Source organism: Microcebus murinus, chromosome 3 (genome assembly GCF_040939455.1).
Source record: "Microcebus murinus isolate Inina chromosome 3, M.murinus_Inina_mat1.0, whole genome shotgun sequence".
NCBI lineage: Eukaryota > Metazoa > Chordata > Mammalia > Primates > Cheirogaleidae > Microcebus > Microcebus murinus.
In genome coordinates, this window is record NC_134106.1 from 38,882,460 (window position 1) to 38,902,911 (window position 20,452).

Genomic DNA, 20,452 nt, shown 5'->3' on the forward strand with positions numbered 1-20,452 from the left:
TTGTGTAATAGTCTATAGTGTGAACATGTCAGAATGTATCCATTTTATTCTTGGTGGGCATTTGGGTAATTTCCATTTTTGGCTGTTATAAAATCATGCGGCTATTACAGGTAATTTTCACTTCCTAAAAATCATTTTCTAATCAAGAGATTTATTTGAATTTTGATTTTCTTGGTATGGATTGGGAAGGAACACCAAGGAAAATGATAGAATTCAGAATTTATTTTTATTTTGTGTTTTTTTTAAATCTCTAGAATTAGTCGTCCTTGCGATATAGGGATCTTTTATTTTAAATTCTTAATTTTAGGTTGCGGTTTCATCATTGTCTGCAGTAATCAAGTTTTTAGAACTCTTATTAGATGATTCAAATTTTGGACAGTTTGAACTGACTACTTTTGACTTCAGCCAGTACATGAGATTGGATATGGCAGCCGTCAAAGCCCTTAACCTTTTCCAGGTAAAAAAAAAAAAAAAATACATGGTGACAAAATGAATCATTAAAAAATGTTTTCTTTGGGCCAGGTGCGGTGGCTCATGCCTGTAATCCTAGCACTCTGGGAGGCTGAGGTGGGCAGATTGCTCAAAGTCAGGAGTTTGAAACCAGCCTGAGCAAGATCGAGACCCTGTCTCTACTAAAAATAGAAAGAACATTAATTGGCCAACTAAAATATATAGAAAAAAGTGGCGCATGCCTGTAATCCCAGCTACTTTTTTTTGAGACATAGTCTTGCTCTGTTGCCCTGGCTAGAGTGCTATGATGTCAGCCTAGCTCACAGCAACCTCAAACTCCTGGGCTCAACAATCCTCCTGCCTCGGCCTCTAAAGTAGCCAGGACTATGAGTATGTGCCACCATGCCTGGCTCTTGAATTGCTATATTTTATTTTTCTAATTTTGAGCTATATATACAGTATTTATGCTGACTTTATGAATAATTTTGTATATTAACAGCAGTTCTTTAAAATTACAGTCTAAGATGTTTTATATATAAAACTGCAGTAATTATAAAGTGGGGGGAAATATTCAGCCTAAAATATAGATTAACAGGTTGAAAAGTTGGTTTGGTACTTTTTTTGAAATTTCTCATTAATTAATATTTAAAGACTATTATGTGTTCTTGTTCCCAAAATTATTTAATTACTTCCCATGGCATAGTAAGGTTTTCATTAATGAGTGTGCCATTCTTTCTATTTTATTTTTTATTCACTAGGGTTCTGTTGAAGATACCAGTGGCTCTCAGTCTTTGGCTGCATTGCTGAACAAATGCAAAACCCCTCAAGGACAAAGACTAGTTAACCAGTGGATTAAGCAGCCTCTCATGGATAAGAACAGAATAGAAGAGAGGTATATTATTAGTGTATACTTTTGTCAGCTTTAAGTAAATTGCAGTTATTCCATATGATTATACTGCTACTTATTCTTTCCTTTTTTTTTTTTTTTTCTTTTTAATAGAGACAGGATCTTGCTCAGATTGGTCCTGAACTCCTGAGCTCAAGCTATCCTCCCACCTTGGCTTCCCAGAGTGTTAGGATTATGGGAGTGAGCCACCTCACCCAGCCTTATACTAGTTATTCTTTTTTTTTTTTTTTTTTTTTTTTTTTGAGACAGAGTCTCACTTTGTTGTCCAGGCTAGAGTGAGTGCCGTGGCGTCAGCCTAGCTCACAGCAACCTCAAACTCCTGGGCTTGAGTGATCCTTCTGCCTCAGCCCCCCGAGTAGCTGGGACTACAGGCATGCGCCACCATGCCCGGCTAATTTTTTATATATATATCAGTTGGCCAATTAATTTCTTTCTATTTATAGTAGAGACGGGGTCTCGCTCTTGCTCAGGCTGGTTTTGAACTCCTGACCTCGAGCAATCCGCCCGCCTCAGCCTCCCAAGAGCTAGGATTACAGGCGTGAGCCACAGCGCCCGGCCTGTATACTAGTTATTCTAATATGCAATTTAGCACCTGTATTTTTGGCATTTAACTGCACAGAGAGCTACATGGTAATAGAGTAGTAGTGACATAGATTTATTTAAATAATTTATTTTTTTAATTTTTTTTTTTTAAGTAAAATTTTTTTAGAGAGGTGGTATGGTAGAGTATAGACTTGGGACCCCAGGGTACCTTGGTTCATGTTGTGTGTAATCTTGGGCAAATTATTCAACCTCTCTGTCATAGTTTCTTCACTTTTAATCTTCACTTTTAAAATGACAATAATTCGTCTACTTCATAGGGTTGTTACGAGGATTAGATGATTTACTATGTTTAGAATACTTTGCACTCCAGCCTGAGCAACAGAGTGAGAACTTGTCTCTTGAAAACAAACAAATAAACAACTTTGAACAGGATCTGGCACACGGGAAGCACTTCATTGTTCTAGAAAGAATTTAAGGTGACCTAAACATATTTTAGATAATCTCTAAAACTGAGGAAATTAAAAGTTACATAATTTTGCTATCCTAATATGAGTAGTGATGGGAAATATTTTATTTTTAGATAAGAATTTTAGGGCTGGCATGGTGGCTCATGCCTATAATCCTAGCACTCTGAGAGTCTGAGGTGGAAGGATTGGTTGAGGCCAGGAGTTCAAGACTAGCCTGAGCAAGAACCGAGACCCCGTTTCTACTAAAAATAGAAAAAGTTAGCAGAGTGTGGTGGTGTACTAGTCCCAGCTACTTGGGAGGCTGAGGCAGGAGGATGGCTTGAGCCCAAGAGTTTGAGGTTGCTGTGAGCTAGACTGATGCCACAGCACTCTAGCCTGAGTGACAGAGCAAGACTCTGTCTCAAAAAAATAAAATAAAATAAATGTTTGAGGTGATGGATATCCCAGTGACCCTAATTTGATCATTATGCATTGTACACATGTATCAAAATGACACATGTACAACAAAAATATGTACAACTATGGGATATCAGTAAAAAAATTTGAAGGATTGGATACTTTGAAAGTAGTTAAGGCAATTTATAATTGTTAATTTTATTTAATTGTGAACTAAATAATTATATGTGTCAAAATGCAAAAAGAACAGAAGGATATATAGCAATAAGTCTTCTACCCTTGCCGCCCAACTCCCAGGACTCTTTCCTCAGGGTGTGTGCTTCCACAGCTCCAGGGGCATGTTTCTTTTTTTTATTTTTTTTTCTCTTCCAAAACATGTATACCTCCACACAGGGGCACATTTCTTATTGTATTCTATGTGAATTGCCACCACCTGCCCTGGGAACAACAAAGTGTTATCAGTTTCTTGAGTATCCTTCCAAGGAAAGTCTGTGCTTAAACAAGCAAAAAATATATCTTTTCTCCCTCCTCTTTTAACTTTTTTTAAAAAAGGAAATGATAATTTAAATAACTCAAGCTATAAGTCATTGGTTATATTTTTCACTTTTGGCTTATGGGAAGAGAGGAAGTGCCATTGGTCCCCTTCTTATTTAACAAGGAGCTTGCATATATTTAGACCCTTCATAAACCTAAGATGTCTTTTATTACCAGAGTAACAAATTATCTAGCTTTCAAAATCATACTTTTTAAGAGGGGAAAGACCGTACTTTCATGAGACATAGCAATAATTTCCAAAATTTGGTGGTCTGACAAGACTTATTTATTAGAAATAACATTTGTGAGGATGGCTTTATGAGTCAGAATATTATGTGCTCATTATTCCACCTGCAGCATGAGAGAAATGCTCTTTTTATCTTGATGAGAATTTTTTTTTTACCAGCAAATAGGAAGGTCCGTAGTTTTCAAGGTCAAGTATTGAAAATCCACACAGTAGGAAGAGTTATTTCTTATACAGGCTTTGTTTGGACAGTCTCTTTATCACCACCTCAACTCTGCCTGTGGTCGTACCTTGTGCTTCTTAGTTTAAGATTTCCTGGGGGTTCTCAGGGCAAATCTGTTATCTCCCTCTCTAAGCATTTAAGGATTGATCTTCCTTTGGGGTTACACATAAAATCAAGTTTTTCTGTTTCTTACTGTCATTGTTTTGGGGTGATTTTCCAGAAGAGAAGATATTGGAAATCTTTATTCCACCCTCTCACACTCTAAGTAAGGAGTTAATTTTAAAGTATATGGTTGTAGGGTCAATTTCATTAAAGAAAGCAAAGATTTCTTCTATTTTTATTACAGCAGACATAGGGACAAATGTGACTAGAGTTTTGTGCATGTGTCTTGTCAAGGACTGTAGCCAGTGATGGATTCAAGAATAATGATGAAAATGGAATTACTTTTAAATTATTGTGAAGAGATTAGAAGGAGGAGAGGATGATAATACTGGTTTCTACTGTGTGCCTGGTCATTTGCTAAGCACCTCATATTCATCAGCTATAATGTAGTAGAGACTGGCTTTAATGCCAATCCTGACTGACTGTAGACCTCATGCTCTTTTTTTTTTTTTTTTTTTTTATGGGCACTTGTCTTTGAAAGACCTCTTGCTCTTAATCATTGTGCTTTATTGCTTCTAGCAATGATATTTAATTTGAACCCAATTGGATTTTTTTTTTTTTTTTTTTTTTGAGACAGAGTCTCACTTTGTTGCCCAAGCTAGAGTGAGTGCCATGGCATTAGCCTAGCTCAGAGCAACCTCAAACTCCTGGGCTCAAGCAATCCTTCTGCCTCAGCCTCCCAAGTAGCTGGGACTACAGGCATGTGCCACCATGCCCAGCTAATATTTTCTATATATATTAGTTGGCCAATTAGTTTCTTTATAGTAGAGATGGGGTCTCAGTCTTACTCAGGCTAGTTTTGAACTCCAGACCTTGAGCAATCCACCCACCTCGGCCTCTCAGAGTGCTAGGATTACAGGTGTGAGCCACAGTGCCTGGCCCCAATTGGATTTTATTATCAGAAATGAAATGTGTAGGCTGGTCCGAAGGTAGTGAGTTATCTCACGTGATTGTTCACAGTCAGTTACAGATTGAACTCCTTGTTCTACTACTTTCCCCCCTCCTCACTACTGCACTTGACTAGTCTTAAAAAAAAAAAAAAAAGAAATGAAACGTGTTATTTTGGTCTTCATTTAAAATATATCGATGAATCACTTTATTGTAATGTTCGTCTTCCCATTCACTAAAACCTACTTGAAATTATGAGAATATGTTATTATCTTCTAGGAGTGAGTTTCTAGAGATAGCTTCTTTTTTTTGAGACGAGAGTGTCACTTTGTTGCCCAGGCTAGAGTGAGTGCCTTGACGTCAGCCTAGCTCACAGCAACCTCAAACTCCTGGGCTCAAGCAGTCCTTCTGCCTCAGCCTCCCAAGTAGCTGGGACTACAGGCATGCGCCACCATGCCTAGCTAATTTTTTCTATATATTTTTAGTTGGTCAATTAATTTCTTTCTATTTTTTAGTAGAGACGGGGGTCTCGCTCTTGCTCAGGTTGGTTTCAAGCTCCTGAACTCAAATGATCCGCCTGCCTCGGTCTCCCAGAGTGCTAGGATTACAGGCGTGAGCCACCACGCCCAGCCTTGAATTTATTTTTATTGTCTTCTAGTTTAAAATTGAATATTTCTCTTTACATAAAATACAATTAATGTAGCCATCTTAATTAGAAATGTCTTTAAGTAAAAGTATGGCTCCTATAAATTTAGAAGTGGTGGTGATACTTGTGTGAGAGTATATCATACCCCTAGAGTCCCTAAACTTGTATTTTCATTTTGGCCTTAGAATATTTGTGCAAGAATATCTCTAGTGAGGCCATACTATTTGGAAATAGAGCCATCTGGAAATCATATAGTGAGTTCAGTTTCTTTAAAATAGTCAAGCATTGCTTGAACTTCTGAGGAAGACAGAGAAAGCCTTCCACTCCATTACTTCCACCACTGTTTTTTCCTCTTCTGAGTCAAGTTCAGTGGAGACCCTTTTATTCTGGTGTCTGGGCTGATCTGACAGCCACTCTTTAGTTTCATGTGCCTTCCTAGACAGCCTGCATTACAAAGGCAACTGTTTATCCAGCTTTCTTGGGTACCATGGAGGTTCTTACCCCATTGGCCCTTTATCATATTGGCCTCTTCCTCAGCTTTCTTTCTCAATTAAAAGTTATTGCAGCTGTCCCAGCACATGCCTGTAGTCTTAGCTACTGGGGAAGCTGGGGCAGGAGGATCACTAGAGCCCAGCTTGGGCAAAATAGCAAGACCTTCATCTACAAAAGAAAAAAGTTGCTGGAGAAAGTCACACAATGCTACTTAAGCCCATTGTACTTTAATGCTAGCTTAGCTTTCATTGATGCTGGCTCTTTTATTGCATAACTCATTATGGTGACTAACCCCAAATTTTTTACTTTCCCTGAAAGCCTTCAGCTACCTCCTGCCTCTAAGCAGATGATTTCTTCCTTAGTCATTGTGCCCTCAAAATGTATCAGTATTTCAGTCTTTTATTCTCTGGCTCTTTCTCAGAAGAAGAATTAACAATCTTCCTTTCCAAAGCCAACTTTTCCATTTTAACTGTGGTTATAATATTTTCCTATTCCACTTCAGTTTTCTTCCAGTGCATCCTTAACTTTTCTCCCTTCAAGTCTCTGCTGTTGCCTCCATTCCCGCCCCCACAAATATTCTCCCTCAAATTCCATCTCTATAAATACCAACTATTCAGACTATATGTAAATGAAATACCGCAAATTGAAGTTTCCCAGTTCCCATAGAAACTTCCTCTGGCCCAGCACTGTATCTGTACTTTAATGTATCAAATGAGTGGTTCTGACTGCATTAACCCATGTGAAAAACAGATAAAGGGAATCAAAAACTTGGCTGGAGGCCGGGCGCGGTGGCTCACGCCTGTAATCCTAGCTCTCTGGGAGGCCGAGGCGGGCGGATTGCTCGAGGTCGGGAGTTCGAAACCAGCCTGAGCAAGAGCGAGACCCCGTCTCTACTATAAATAGAAAGAAACTAATTGGCCAACTAATATATATAGAAAAAATTAGCCGGGCATGGTGGCTCATGCCTGTAGTCCCAGCTACTTGGGAGGCTGAGACAGAAGGATCGCTTGAGCCCAGGAGTTTGAGGTTGCTGTGAGCTAGGCTGACGCCACGGCACTCACTCTAGCCTAGGCAACAAAGCGAGACTCTGTCTCAAAAAAAAAAAAAAAAAACTTGGCTGGGCGTGGTGGCTCACGCCTGTAATCCTAGCACTCTGGGAGGCCAAGGCGGGTGGATTGTTCAAGGTCAGGAGTTCGAAACCAGCCTGAGCAAGAATGAGACCCATCTCTACTATAAATAGAAATAAATTAATTGGCCAATTAATATATATAGAAGAAGGTAGCCGGGCATGGTGTCACATTGCTGTAGTCCCAGCTACTCTGGAGGCTGAAGCAGTAGGATTGCTTGAGCCCAGGAGTTTGAAGCAGTAGGATTACTGTGAGCTAGGCAGGCGCCACGGCACTCTAGCCAGGGTAACAGAGTTAAACTCTGTCTCAGAAAAACAAAACAAAAAAACCTTGTAGTTGCAGTTCTTTTTTTTTTTTTTTTTTGAGACAGAGTCTCGCTTTGTTGTCCAGGCTAGAGTGAGTGCCGTGGTGTCAGCCTAGCTCACAACAACCTCAAACTCCTTCTGCCTCAGCCTCCCGAGTAGCTGGGACTACAGGCATGCGCCACCATGCCCGGCTAATTTTTTATATATATATCAGTTAGCCAATTAATTTCTTTCTATTTTTATAGTAGAGACGGGGTCTCGCTCTTGCTCAGGCTGGTTTTAAACTCCTGACCTTGAGCAATCCGCCCGCCTCGGCCTCCCAGTAGTTGCAGTTCTTTAGGTACTATGTTTGCTCTCAGCGTTATACAAATGGTGTTATAAATCCCAGTCAACTCTTCTTAAATATAATGAGTGCTCAGAAATTCTAGTTTTAAAGGATAGGTTGTTGATTTTAAAATACCAAAAAATTTATGATTAACTGATTCCCAGTTATCTTGAATGCCGTCAATTTGCAAATTAATATTGTATCCAATTGTGTACTTCTGAGTAATTTTATTGCAAGATTGATAGGTATACTATGTTATGCCAACAGTAACTTTGTTACTTCTAAAATTGTGATTCAAAAGTGGCATTGTCATGGAAACAGCAGAGTAGTCTTTCTTTCTCTTTTTTTTGCTTCTTTGAGCTAGAAACATACACTGACACTGTAATTATTTCTGAAATAGTATAGTGAATAGACTTGTGAAACTAGCAATTTATTAGGCTTTTAATGATATCTGGATGAAAGACTGGGGGGGGGATGTGTATATTGCTTTGTGCTATTTTTTAGAAGCTGTTTCATTTCTTTGCTGTTTTACTTCTTTCTTTTTCTTTTTTTGAGACAGACTCTCGGTTTGTTGCCCAGGCTAGAGTGAGTGCCGTGGCCTCAGCCTAACTCACAGCAACCTCAAACTCCTGGGCTCAAGCAATCCTACTGCCTCAGCCTCCCAAGTAGCTGGGACTATAGGCATGCACCACCATGCCCGGTTAATTTTTTCTATATATATTAGTTGGCCAAATAATTTCTTTCTATTTATAGTAGAGACGGGTCTCATTCTTGCTCAGGCTGGTTTCGAACTCCTGACCTCGAGCAATCCGCCCGCCTTGGCCTCCCAGAGTGCTAGGATTACAGGCGTGAGCCACTGCGCCCAGCTTTTACTTCTTTCTTAATGCTCTTATTGGAACTTTATAAGTAGAAATTCTGAAATAACTTAAAGTTCATTTTTTTAGTTAATTTTTGGGAAATTACTCAATGTAAGATTGACATCGTATTCCTTTGACTATCCAGTTATTATTTGGTTTTAAATTTGAGGACTTAAGGAGAGAATCCTGATGGTTGTTTCTGAATTTCTGAAATTGTTAGAAAATGAAGTTTGATATACTATATATGAAATCCTTTTTTTTTTTTTTTTTTTTTTTGAGACAGAGTCTCACTCTGTTGCACAGGCTAGAGTGCCGTGGTGTCAGCCTAGTTCACAGCAACCTCAAACTCCTGGGCTCAAGCAATCCTGCTGCCTCAGCCTCCCGAGTAGCTGGGACTACAGGCATGAGCCACCATGCCCGGCTAATTTATATATATATATATATATATATATATATATATATATATATATATATATATATATATATTAGTTTGCCAATTAATTTGTTTCTATTTATAGTAGAGACGGGGTCTTGCTCTTGCTCAGGCTGGTTTCGAACTCCTGACCTCGAGCAATCTGCTCACCTCGGCCTCCCAGAGTGCTAGGATTACAGGTGTGAGCCACTGCGCCCGGCCATGAAATCCATTTTTGAGAGAATTTGTCCATGGATAAGGAAGAATAGTTCAAGATAAAGATTTGTTCTGGATAAAGCATTTGAATCATTTTGAAGTGGTTTCAGTGTCTTTTAAACCAGTTAAAATAAACTAGAGGTATCTGTTCATGGGAGTTTGAGAAATAAGACCAAAAGGAAAAAGATTATATCTATATCTTATGTATAGAGTTTACTTTTCTTACTCTACAGCACTTATCAGTAGTAGTACATCTCTCTACCTTATTGGTTGTTTAGAAACCCCCATCAGTTTTCTTATTTATCAGGTTTGCTTAATTCTTGACTTTCCTTTGTAAGATTTGAAAGGGATATAAAGAGGCATATGTTGCTGCTTGAGAGAAAGTTGTTTTAGCATTTGTCAGCAAACTGAGAATTTATAAAAGTACAACAAACGGGTGCCTTTGGTTCCTCACTTATGGTTTCTTATCATTGCTATATCTCAGAACTTGTTTAACTTGTTTATTAATTTTAAAGTACTACACAGTCATTGTTTTAAAAAGTCAAATGAGAAAATAAATGCCTGTATTTTACTACTCTCCACTTCTAGTTCTACTCCATGGTGGTAATCACTTAGTTTAGTTTGTGTCCTTACCCATCCAGGATATCCCCCCCCCATATATGCAGATACATATACATATTTTATGTATATATAATTTCCTTCTCCATGCCCACTCCCCCCCCCACTCACAGAGGTTGCAATGAGCTATGATGCTACTGTACTCTAGCCAGGGTGACAGAGTGAGACTCTATCTTTCAAACAACCCATAAAACAACTTAAAAATAATATGGGATCATATTACCAATACAATTTGCATTTTTCCTTCCTTCAGTATTTATTGTTTTTCTTCCATTTCACCATATATTTTATTTTATTAATTTATTTATTGAGATAGAGTCTTGCTCTGTTGCCGGGGCTAGAGTGCTATGTTGTTAGCCAAGCTAGCTCACAGCAACCTCAAACTCCTGGGCTTAAGCGATCCTTCTGCCTCAGCCTCCCGAGTAGCTGGGACTACAGGCATGCACCACCATGCCTGGCTAATTTTTTTTATATATATATATATATTAGTTGGCCAATTAATTTCTTTCTATTTATAGTAGAGACAGGGTCTTGCTCTTCCTCAGGCTGGTTTTGAACCCCTGACCTCGAGCAATCCACCTGCCTCGGCCTCCCAAAGTGCTAGGATTACAGGTGTGAGCCACTGTGGCTGGCCCTGTTTTGTGAGACCTATTTTTTTTTTTTTTTTTTGAGACAGAGTCTCGCTTTTTTGTCCAGGCTAGAGTGAGTGCTGTGGCGTCAGCCTCGCTCACAGCAACCTCAGACTCCTGGGCTCAAGCAATCCTGCTGCCTCAGCCTCCCGAGTGGCTGGGACTACAGACATGTGCCACCATGCCCGACTAATTTTATATCCATATTAGTTGGCCAATTAATTTCTTTCTATTTATAGTAGAGACGGGGTCTCGCTCTTGCTCAGGCTGGTTTCGAACTCCTGACCTCGAGCAATCCGCCCGCCTTGGCCTCCCAGAGTGCTAGGATTACAGGCGTGACCCACCGCGCCCAGCCCATGAGACCTATTTTAATTATGTATCTATACATACATGTACAGCATCATAATGTAAAGACATAGTTCTTGTGACTTACAGCAAAAAAAAAAAAAAGAAAATGAAAGCCACCGATTTCCAGTAAATTGCAAAAGCAGTCTGAGCTACATGTTCTATAGTTCTTGAAACAAGCTGAGATTTGATTTATTGACTTTGGGAAGCAATAAAATTATTGTTTTTTAATTAATGTTTTTGGCTTTGTACTATTAAGAGGTAATTTTAGAAGATATTGTGAAAATTTATAAGACCTTCTGATAGACTATTGGATTTGGCAACATTCTTGAATTGTAATTCTATTTCATTAAACATCACTGTTTACATGTGCAATAATGTGTCAATAGCAACAATGTCTCAGTAATGCAATTTTTCTAGTTAAGAAATGTCAATTTGATGCAAGTCAAGACTGGGTATATTTTACTGTCTTATGACACAACTAAACATTAATTTGATGCTTAGCTAATCAGGAAATGCTTTCCTCACAGTTTTAGGGGAGCTTTCCATTTCTAAAACGGGGGTCCCCAACCTATGGTGAATTGTATAATTATTTCATTATGTGTTACAATGTAATAATAATAGAAATGAAGTGCACAATAAATGTAATGCACTTGATTCATCCCTACACCATCCCCCCTCCCTCCCTGGTCCATGGAAAAATTGTCTTCCATGAAAACAATCCCCAGTGCCAAAAAGGTTAGGGGCCACAGCTCTAAAAGAAGCTTAACATTTCAAAAGATTAAATCTTCTGACATGAAATTTTGAGTTCATTTGGTTGAGCCTTATGTGCCTAATTGACAGATTTTAATTTTATACTAAGATTTAAGATTAATTCTAGTTAATTTGTTTCAGATTAAATTTAGTGGAAGCTTTTATAGAAGATGCAGAGTTGAGGCAGAGTTTACAAGAAGATTTACTTCGTCGCTTCCCAGATCTTAACCGACTTGCTAAGAAATTTCAAAGACAAGCAGCAAACTTACAAGATTGTTACCGACTCTATCAGGGTATAAATCAACTCCCTAATGTTATACAGGCTCTGGAAAAATATGAAGGTAACAGATGATTTTGTTTTTTTATTTCCTTCACTCTTACAATTTATGCTTGGCAAATGTGCTGTTCTTATAAGGTTGGTGGTAGTGATTCGCTCTTGTTACACATTAAGTTTTCTAATAACAGGTTTGTGTTGACCTGTGGCTTCATGCAGAAGGCATGAGACATCTTAGAATTTTTGCTTTTTAGAAATGAATGTTAGCATTACTGGGTTTATTATTAAGGCCTGTTGCATGAACAGAGGCAGTTAAGTGATTTGATGGATGAAGAAGACTCATAGGACCCAAAATGGCAGTGTTTACACATCTCAGTTTGAAAAGGATATAGTCTGGTAGCAGCAGTAAAGTTAGGATATGCATCACAGTCAAAGGCTGTCTTAGCAAGTTGTCTAGAGAGGTCAGATACAGGTTCTAATCGTCCTTTCTTTTGTAAAGTTCATTGTGGGATGTGACCGTTCTCAGATCAGGATGTGTACACAGGACACTGTGGAACCAGGGAACCCCAAACAGAGTCTTGGCTGGGCTTTTTATATTTTCCTGGTCAAGTGGGCATGTTCCTGTTTGGTAGTTAGTGTCTACAGCAGAGTCCTCTGGGGTGGGGAGAGGAGTGTGCTCACTGAGAGCACACAAATCATCAATCACAATAAACAATGTCAACAAGGTTGGACAAACCACCCTGAATGTCTTCATACTCATGATTACAGAACACCACCATGAAATCAGTATGTTTCATGCCTTGATCAGGAGCCATTGCCATGCACGAATTTTAACAAAACAGCACAGACTAATTAATATTAGAACTGTTAGATTAACCCTCACAGCACACCTATGAGAGAAAGTTAAGACAGAAGGTCTTGGTCTTGTCTAACAGCTGAAGTTACCAGAATAAAGTGAGCAAAGTCACATTTAGTTGATTAACACACAATAAGGTGGATAAAAATCAACTTGTGATAAACATGGTTTTTTTTTTTGAGACAGAGTCTCGCTTTGTTGCCCAAGCTAGAGTGAGTGCCGTGGCGTCAGCCTAGCTCACAGCAACCTCAAACTCCTGGGCTCAAGCGATCCTACTTCCTCAGCCTCCCAAGTAGCTGGGACTACAGGCATGCGCCACTATGCCCGGCTGATTTTTTTCTATATATATTTAGTTGGCCAATTAATTTCTTTCTATTTATAGTAGAGACAGGGTCTTGCTCTTGCTCAGGCTGGTTTCGAACTCCTGACCTAGAGCAATCCGCCCCCCTCAGCCTCCCAGAATGCTAGGATTACAGGGGTGAGCCACCGCACCCAGCCGATAAACATAGTTTTTAACTTTAATTGAACATGTTTCTACAACAATTTTAGTAATGATAATGTTATCTCTAATACAAAAAGCATTTTATTTATTTATTTTTTTGAGACAGAGTCTCACTGTGTTGTCTAGGTTAGACTACGGTGGCATCAGCCTAGCTCACAGCAACCTCAAACCCCTGGGCTCAAGCAATCCTTCTGCTTCACCCTCCCAGGTAGCTGGGACTACAGGCATGCGCCACCATGTCCGGCTAATTTTTTCTATATATTTTTAGTTGTCCAGCTAATTTCTTTCTATTTTTAGTAAAGAGGGGGGTCTCGCTCTTGCTCAGGCTGGTTTTGAACTGACCTTGAGTGATCCTCCTGCTTTGGCCTCCCAGAGTGCTAGGATTACAGGCATGAGCCACTGTGCCCAGCCCCAAAAGCATTTTAAATGTCACTTAAAAATCCCAATCCCTCTGGGAGGCCCGAGGCAGGTGGATTGCTCAAGGTCAGGAGTTCTAGACTAGCCTGAGCAAGAGTAAGACCACATCTCTAGTAAAAATAGAAGGAAAATTAATTGGCCAACTAAAAGTATATAGAAAAAATTAGCTGGGCCTGGTGGCGCATGCCTGTAGTCCCAGCTACTTGGGAGGCCGAGGCAGAAGGATTGCTTGAACCCAGGAGTTTGAGGTTGCTGTGAGTTAGGCTGATGCCACGGCACTCACTCTAGCCCGGGCAACAGAGCAAGATTCTGTCTCAAGAAAAAAAAAAAAAAGAAAAATCACCATTCCTTAGAACTATTAAAATACACTTTTCTATAGTATGAGAAGACACTGTTCTTCTTTTGTAGACAGACTTAAATTCAACTTTGTGATAACAAGTTACAAAATAAGTATAGATTTAAAATTTATGGTAATCTTTTCTCTTATTTGTCTAGTGTAAAAGGTAGCTAAATGCTTATCATCTCAAAGTACCTGTGTTATAAAAAGTATTCCCCTTGTATCCAAGGCTCCTCTTTAGACTGATAAGACTTAGAGCCCTGGCTCTTTCCACCAAAGCAGAAATAGATTGCAGAAATGCATCTTTAAATTTTCTTGTCCCCACACTACTTTAGTGTGACTTAGGTAGCCATTTATCCTCCTTATGCCTCAGTTTCCCAGCCCATAAATGAATATCTTCCATCGCTATGCTTTTCTGCTTCCATATCCTCTGGTCTTGTCCAGTAGGACCAGCTGGAAACCCAAAGTGATTGACCAGTATTAGGGATGGGATCAGAGTATAATTGTGGAGATAGGCTCTTTAAACAATTTAGTCTCACCATTTACATCAGCCATTTTGATCCTTTTCTCCTCACACATCTCTTCTCTCATATAGTAAATAAATATCCTTTTATTTTCCTGAGAAAGTACTGGCCTTGAGTTTGGAGCTCCCTTAATTTCCTTTCACCATGTTCTTACTCCCTCCTTTTTACTCTTTATTTCCCACTTTCCTTTAATCTCTCTATTGGCTTTTTACCACCAAGTATTTAAAAATGCTCACATGTATCTTATTAAAATAAAAAGGGGGAACCTTGTCCTTGGGTCCTTAGTTAATACCATTTATATCTATCTGTCGCTCTTTCCATTCCTAGCCAAATTTCTAAAAGCCTACATTTCCCAATAAGTATAGATTTAAAATTTATGATAATCTTTTCTCTTATTTGTCTAGTATAAAAGGTAGCTAAGTGCTTATCTTCTCAAAGTACCTGTATTATAAAAAGTATTCCCTTTGTATCCAAGTCTCCTCTTTAGACTGATATGACTTAGAGCCCTGGCATTTATTTCCACCAAAGCAGAAATACAGAAAATGGGTCTGGTATATTCACTCGTCTAGTTTCCAGCCCTGACCACAGAACTGAAGTAACATTTGCTAGGTGACTCATTTTTTGCTAAATTTAGTGAATGCAGTAGAGCCCCTGTCTTCCTAGTGAGGCTTCACTGATGAATTTGACAATCTTAGGCTGGGCATGGTGGCTCACACCTGTAATCCTGGCACTCTGGGAGGCTGAGGTGGGGGAGGATCACTTGAAATCAGGAGTTTGAGACCAGCCTGAGCAAGAGTGAGACCCCATCTCTACTAAAAATAGAAAAACATAGCCGGACGTGGTGTGGTAGCGTGCACCTGTAGTCCCAATTACTCAGGAGGCTGAGGCTGGAGGATCGCTTGAGCCCAGGAATTTGAGGTTGCTCTGAGCTAGGCTGATGCCACAGCACTCTAGCCTGGACAACAGAGCAAAACTCTGTCTCAAAAAATATTTACAATCTTGATCATCCTGAAACCACTCCTCTAGGATTTTGTTAAACATTTTTGTGTTCCTGGTTTTCATTTTATTATATGGTTATTCCTCTTTATCCTTGTTTTTTTTGCCTTTTCCTTACTAGTGAGTGTTTCCCTCACTCGTTCAAGTTCTGTTTTTGGCTCCCTTCTCACTTAATACAAGGAACTTTAAAGCTGAAATTCTTGAATGAGTTCTTGGAGTCTTACTGAAATTTCATGCAAAATTTTGTGTGTATGTGTGTGTTTTCTGGAGAGAGGACCTGTAAATTTCATCAAATATTCAAAAGCATATTTTAACACTCTCCCTCCTTATTCCCCCACAAAGGTAAGAAGTACTGCTCTGTACACATATTCCTTCGATGATCTTTCTCACTCTCTGGCATAATTATGGAAGCTAGGAATTGGGGATGGGGCTGGTTTGGGCTTCCTTCCTCAGCCTCCCTGTGTATGCATGGTCTGAAATACTTGATGAGAGTTTTGCAACAAGTCAGTAATTTCTTACTTTTATGGTGTTACACTTAAGTTATAGACCTGTGAGAGATCATAACATTATCTAAATCAAATGCTTCACAGTATAGGTTTGGTAACTGTTATCCAGGTAAGATATTTGAAATCACGTGGCCTGGAAAGTATTAGAGGGGAAGACTGTTGTCCCAGGTGTTGTGGTGCTATGAGCTGTGTTTCTTTGTATTATACAAAGTATTTGAGACTCTGGTTGTACCTTGGTCATTGGAAACCTAAAGGATCTCTGAGTATTTTTTTTTTTTCCAAAAACAACAGAATGACATTTTGCAAACCTCAGTATAGCTCTGTAGCATATTTATTTCAAGGAGAAAATCTAAAGCGGGACTTATTTGTAAAGAAAATAGACCAAATGCACGATCTTTAAAAACAAATTAGTGACTTTAACAGTTTGTTTATTAACAGAGTCTCACTGTGATGTCTGAGCTAGAGTATAGTAGCATCATCATAGTTCACTGCAATCTCAAAATCCTGAGCTTAAGTGATCCTCCTGCCTCAGCCTCCTGAGTAGCTAGGATTACAGGCATGAACCACTATGCTCAGATAATATTTAAATTTTTTTTGTAGAGATGGGGTCTTGCTATCACCCAGGCTGGTCTAGAACTCTGGCCTAAAGTGATCTTTCCACCTGGAGCTCCCAAAGTGTTAGGATTACAGGCACGAATCACCATGCCTGGCAAATATTTTAAATATTGGTAGAAATTGAGTACGCTCTGTTACCATCTTGTGGATTTTTTTTTTCTTTTTTTCTTTTTTTTTTTTTTTTTGAGATAGTCTCGCTCTGTTGCCTGGTCTATGGCATCAGGCCACCTCACAGCAACCTCAAACCCCTGGGCTGAAGCGATCCTCCTGCCCCAGCCTCCGAATAGCTGGGACAACATGCCTGGCTAATTTTTTTCTATTTTTAGTTGTTGGATTAATTTATTTCTATTTTTATTGTCTGGCTAATTTCTTTCTGTATTTAGTAGAGATGGGGTCTTCCTCTTGCTGAGGCTGACCTCAAGCCATCCCAGAGTGCTAGGATTACAGGTGTGAGCCACCACACCTTTTTTTTTTTGGTTTTTGATTAAGCTTAATGCTATCTCAATGTCATTTCTGAAAAAAACTGGAAAATAAAGTGAATTGAGAGACCAGTAGGTGGCAGCAATAGTACAGAAAGTAAATTTGCATTCAGTGATAAAAGATTGCTTGCTTGCTTTCTGTCTGTCTGTCTTTCCTTCCTTCCTTTCATTCTTTTCTTTTCTTTCTCTTTTGACAGGCTTTGCTCTGTTACCCAGGCTGGAGTAGACTGTAGTGGTCTTAAACAATCCTCTTGCCTTGGGCTCCCAAGTGGCTAGGACTACAGGTGTTTTCCAGTACACCTGGCTAATTTTTCTTACTTTTTGTGGAGAAGGGGGTCTCATTATGTTTCCCAGGCTGGTCCTGAACTCCTGGCCTCACGTGATCCTCCGGTCTCAGCCTCCCAAAATGCTGGAATTACCATGCATGACCCACCACACCCAGCCAAGAAATATATTTTCATTGTGACTTCAAGCATACCACACACATACTATATATACGAAAACTGAATCACATAATAAATTGTATGAAACTGAAGCAGTGTATAAAACTGAAACAACAAACAATACTCTTATGTATGTTGACATTTTCTGTTTTATTACAAAGGTGAATCTTTGGATCTTGCTTTTAAAAGTCATTTCTTGAAGACAAATAGTTATCAGTTGTCTACTTTGTGCCAAACATTGTTCCAGGACGTACAAGGGTAGAGATGACAGATAAGGTTCCTGTTTTGTGGAGGTTCTGTAATCGTGGAAGGGGGACACAGATAATAAGGAAATAAATGAACAAAGATTTCAAATAGAGTAATAAGTACAATAAAGAAAACATTGATGTGATACAGTGATTTGGCAGGGGCCCAGGAGGCAGTAGATCTGGAGACCCTAAAAAAGGAAGGCTTCTTTAAGGAATTTCTGTTTCTTTTGTTTGTTTTTGAGACAGAGTCTCACTCTGTTGCCTGGGCTAGAGTGCTGTGGTGTCAGCCTAGCTCATAACAACCTCAAATTCCTAGGCTCAGGCGATCCTCCTGCCTCAGCCTACTGAGGAGCTGGGACTACTAGCATGTACCACCATGCCTGGCTAATTTTTTCTATGTATATTTTTAGTTGTCCAACTAATTTCTTTCTGTTTTTTTTAGTGGAGATGGGGTCTCGCTCTTGCTCAGGCTGGTCTCCTGACCTTGAGCGATCCACCCGCCTCAGCCTCCCAGAGTGGTAGGATTACAGGTGTGAGCCACCACGCCCAGCCAGGAATATCTGTTTAAGGTGAGACTTGAACCATGAGAAGGAACCAGCTGTTAATATCTTGGTGGTGAGGGCAGGGAAGTTAGTGAGGTCTGGCATTGCAGGTACCTAAAGCTGGCATGGGCTTGTTGAAGGAGTGAAGGAAAGCTAGAGTGGTCAAGTGTAGAGGTAGAGAATTAGGGCAAGGTTGGTAGGAGTTGAGGCTAGAGAGGCTAGAGGCTTGTCTGACATTTTAAACCTTTTGGTGCCATGGGCCCTTTTGGCTTCTAATGAAACCCATGAATCCCTTCTTCACATAGTGTTTTCAAATGCATAAAATAAAACACATAGAGTTACAAAGGAAACCAGTTTCTATTGAAATATACTTACCAAAATATAAAACAAATTCTTGATATAGCTATATGTCCTTTTTGTTAATACATTTAAAAAAATCTGACAGAATTTTGTAGTAAGAATGAGCTTAAATGATACTTCAGAGTATCTCCAGAAACTATAATATGATATAAAATATAGCTGATATTTTGTTTGGTAACAAAGACACAGGTACTGGTAATATTAATATTACTATGGTTTATTGTCTATGTTAATGATAGAAGGAAATGCTAACTTTCACTTGGAGGTTAGAGAAAATAAAGATGGAATTTACTTTTCTATGTTTCTGTAGTACTCTGAATTTTAAAGGGATACTTGGGTTAAGACCCCAGGATAGCTTGTGTAGGGCATTCTAGGCTGTGGTAACTAGTACAGAATGTAGTTGTTCAAAACCCCGTTGGAAATTGGCAACTGAGGTTCAGTTATAAGTTACAAGTAGGGGAAGGAATTCAAGATGCTAGTGAAAGTTTGCAGGATAAGGGAGCAGGTGAGCTAAGAGGGGGTTTGTAGACTCCAAGAAGAGCTGCAGGAAAGTGGACCTGTGTGTCTGAGAGGCCAGAGGAGATGTTAAGAGTGACATAGGTTCTGAAGTTTACATAGGTATATTCTGTAATAATATTATGTGTGTATTCTTGGAAAGCTTTCTTTAAAGTTGTGCTAGAAAAATAATAAAGCTTATGGAAAAAATAGGGTTGGTGCAGACTTTACATGAAAAATTTGAAACCATTACTAACAAAAACATTAACAAACTTTAATAAAATCAGTGGCCTCCATTGCATTTGCATCCAGCACCAGCTTCAGGCAACTCTTCGCAGCCTTACAGTAAGGACCTCTTGTTTCCTCCACTGTAGGTCATTGAGGGGCATTTGCTCCTAATGGAGGTCAGTTTCATCAAAATTAAAAATCTAAAAGCAGAGCATAGAATTTAGTTGATTTTTTTTTAAACGCTGGTAAGTGTTTTTGCACTCCAGCCTTCCCACATATCTTAAAGTAGTGGAAAGTGTAGTGACCATTAAGCCAACTACTCCAAAGTCTTCATTGCTAAAGCTTACTCTTGTATCAGAACTTGCCTTTGACCCCTTCAAAACATTAATAGGCTGGAAAAAATTCATGAACCAACACCACCTCTGCATTTTACTGCCATAATTCCTTTATTTACCAATACCACATAAGCAGACTTGGAATAAAGAACCAGTCATTGTAGCACAACAGACATTATGTGGGCTAAGTGTTGTTTATAATAGTCTGTCTAAATGATATTTCACACATATGTACTATTTTCTAAATCTGTTTAGATGCTTTTGTGATTAATAAAATATGAACTCTTAAAACAATTTTGGTGACCTCGTAGTAGTTTTTCATCATTTTCTCACTAGCTACTAAAATGTCTGGGAAAGTTTGGGAACTATTGCTTTGAAGTGAAATGCAGCATGCTAGAGATCACTTGCAGAATTCTAGGGGAATTTATTGAAGAGCAGGAAAAAATTCCTTGCATTATACCAATAGTAATGGAGTGACTGTTGAACTTCTGTTAAGTGTAAAGGACTGTGTATTAAGTGTTATATATAATTATTTATTCATCTTCTAGGTAGCTACTATTATTATTCCATTGTACAAGAAAAGGGAACTCAGAGTAACATGCTCCAGATAGCAGAGACAGTAGGTAGTAGAGCTGGGATTAACACCCAGATCTCTCTACTACTGCTTTTTTATGCTATATACTCTGTTGCTTTACTTATTCCTTCTTATGTAATTCCCCAGCATTTACTCTTAAATAGCATCAAGCTAAGTTCCAT

At 39.0% G+C, this 20,452-nt stretch overlaps 1 protein-coding gene across 1 annotated transcript in view; it reads left to right on the plus strand.

Moving 5' to 3' along the window:
- Positions 1 to 20,452, plus strand: part of MSH2 (mutS homolog 2) — a 60,816-nt gene that overhangs the window by 17,448 nt on the left and 22,916 nt on the right. The window contains exons 5-7 of the mRNA XM_012755599.2: positions 308 to 457; positions 1,209 to 1,342; positions 11,681 to 11,880. Of these exons, the coding sequence (XP_012611053.2) occupies positions 308 to 457; positions 1,209 to 1,342; positions 11,681 to 11,880 (484 nt within the window). The remainder of the gene's footprint in view (positions 1 to 307; positions 458 to 1,208; positions 1,343 to 11,680; positions 11,881 to 20,452) is intronic.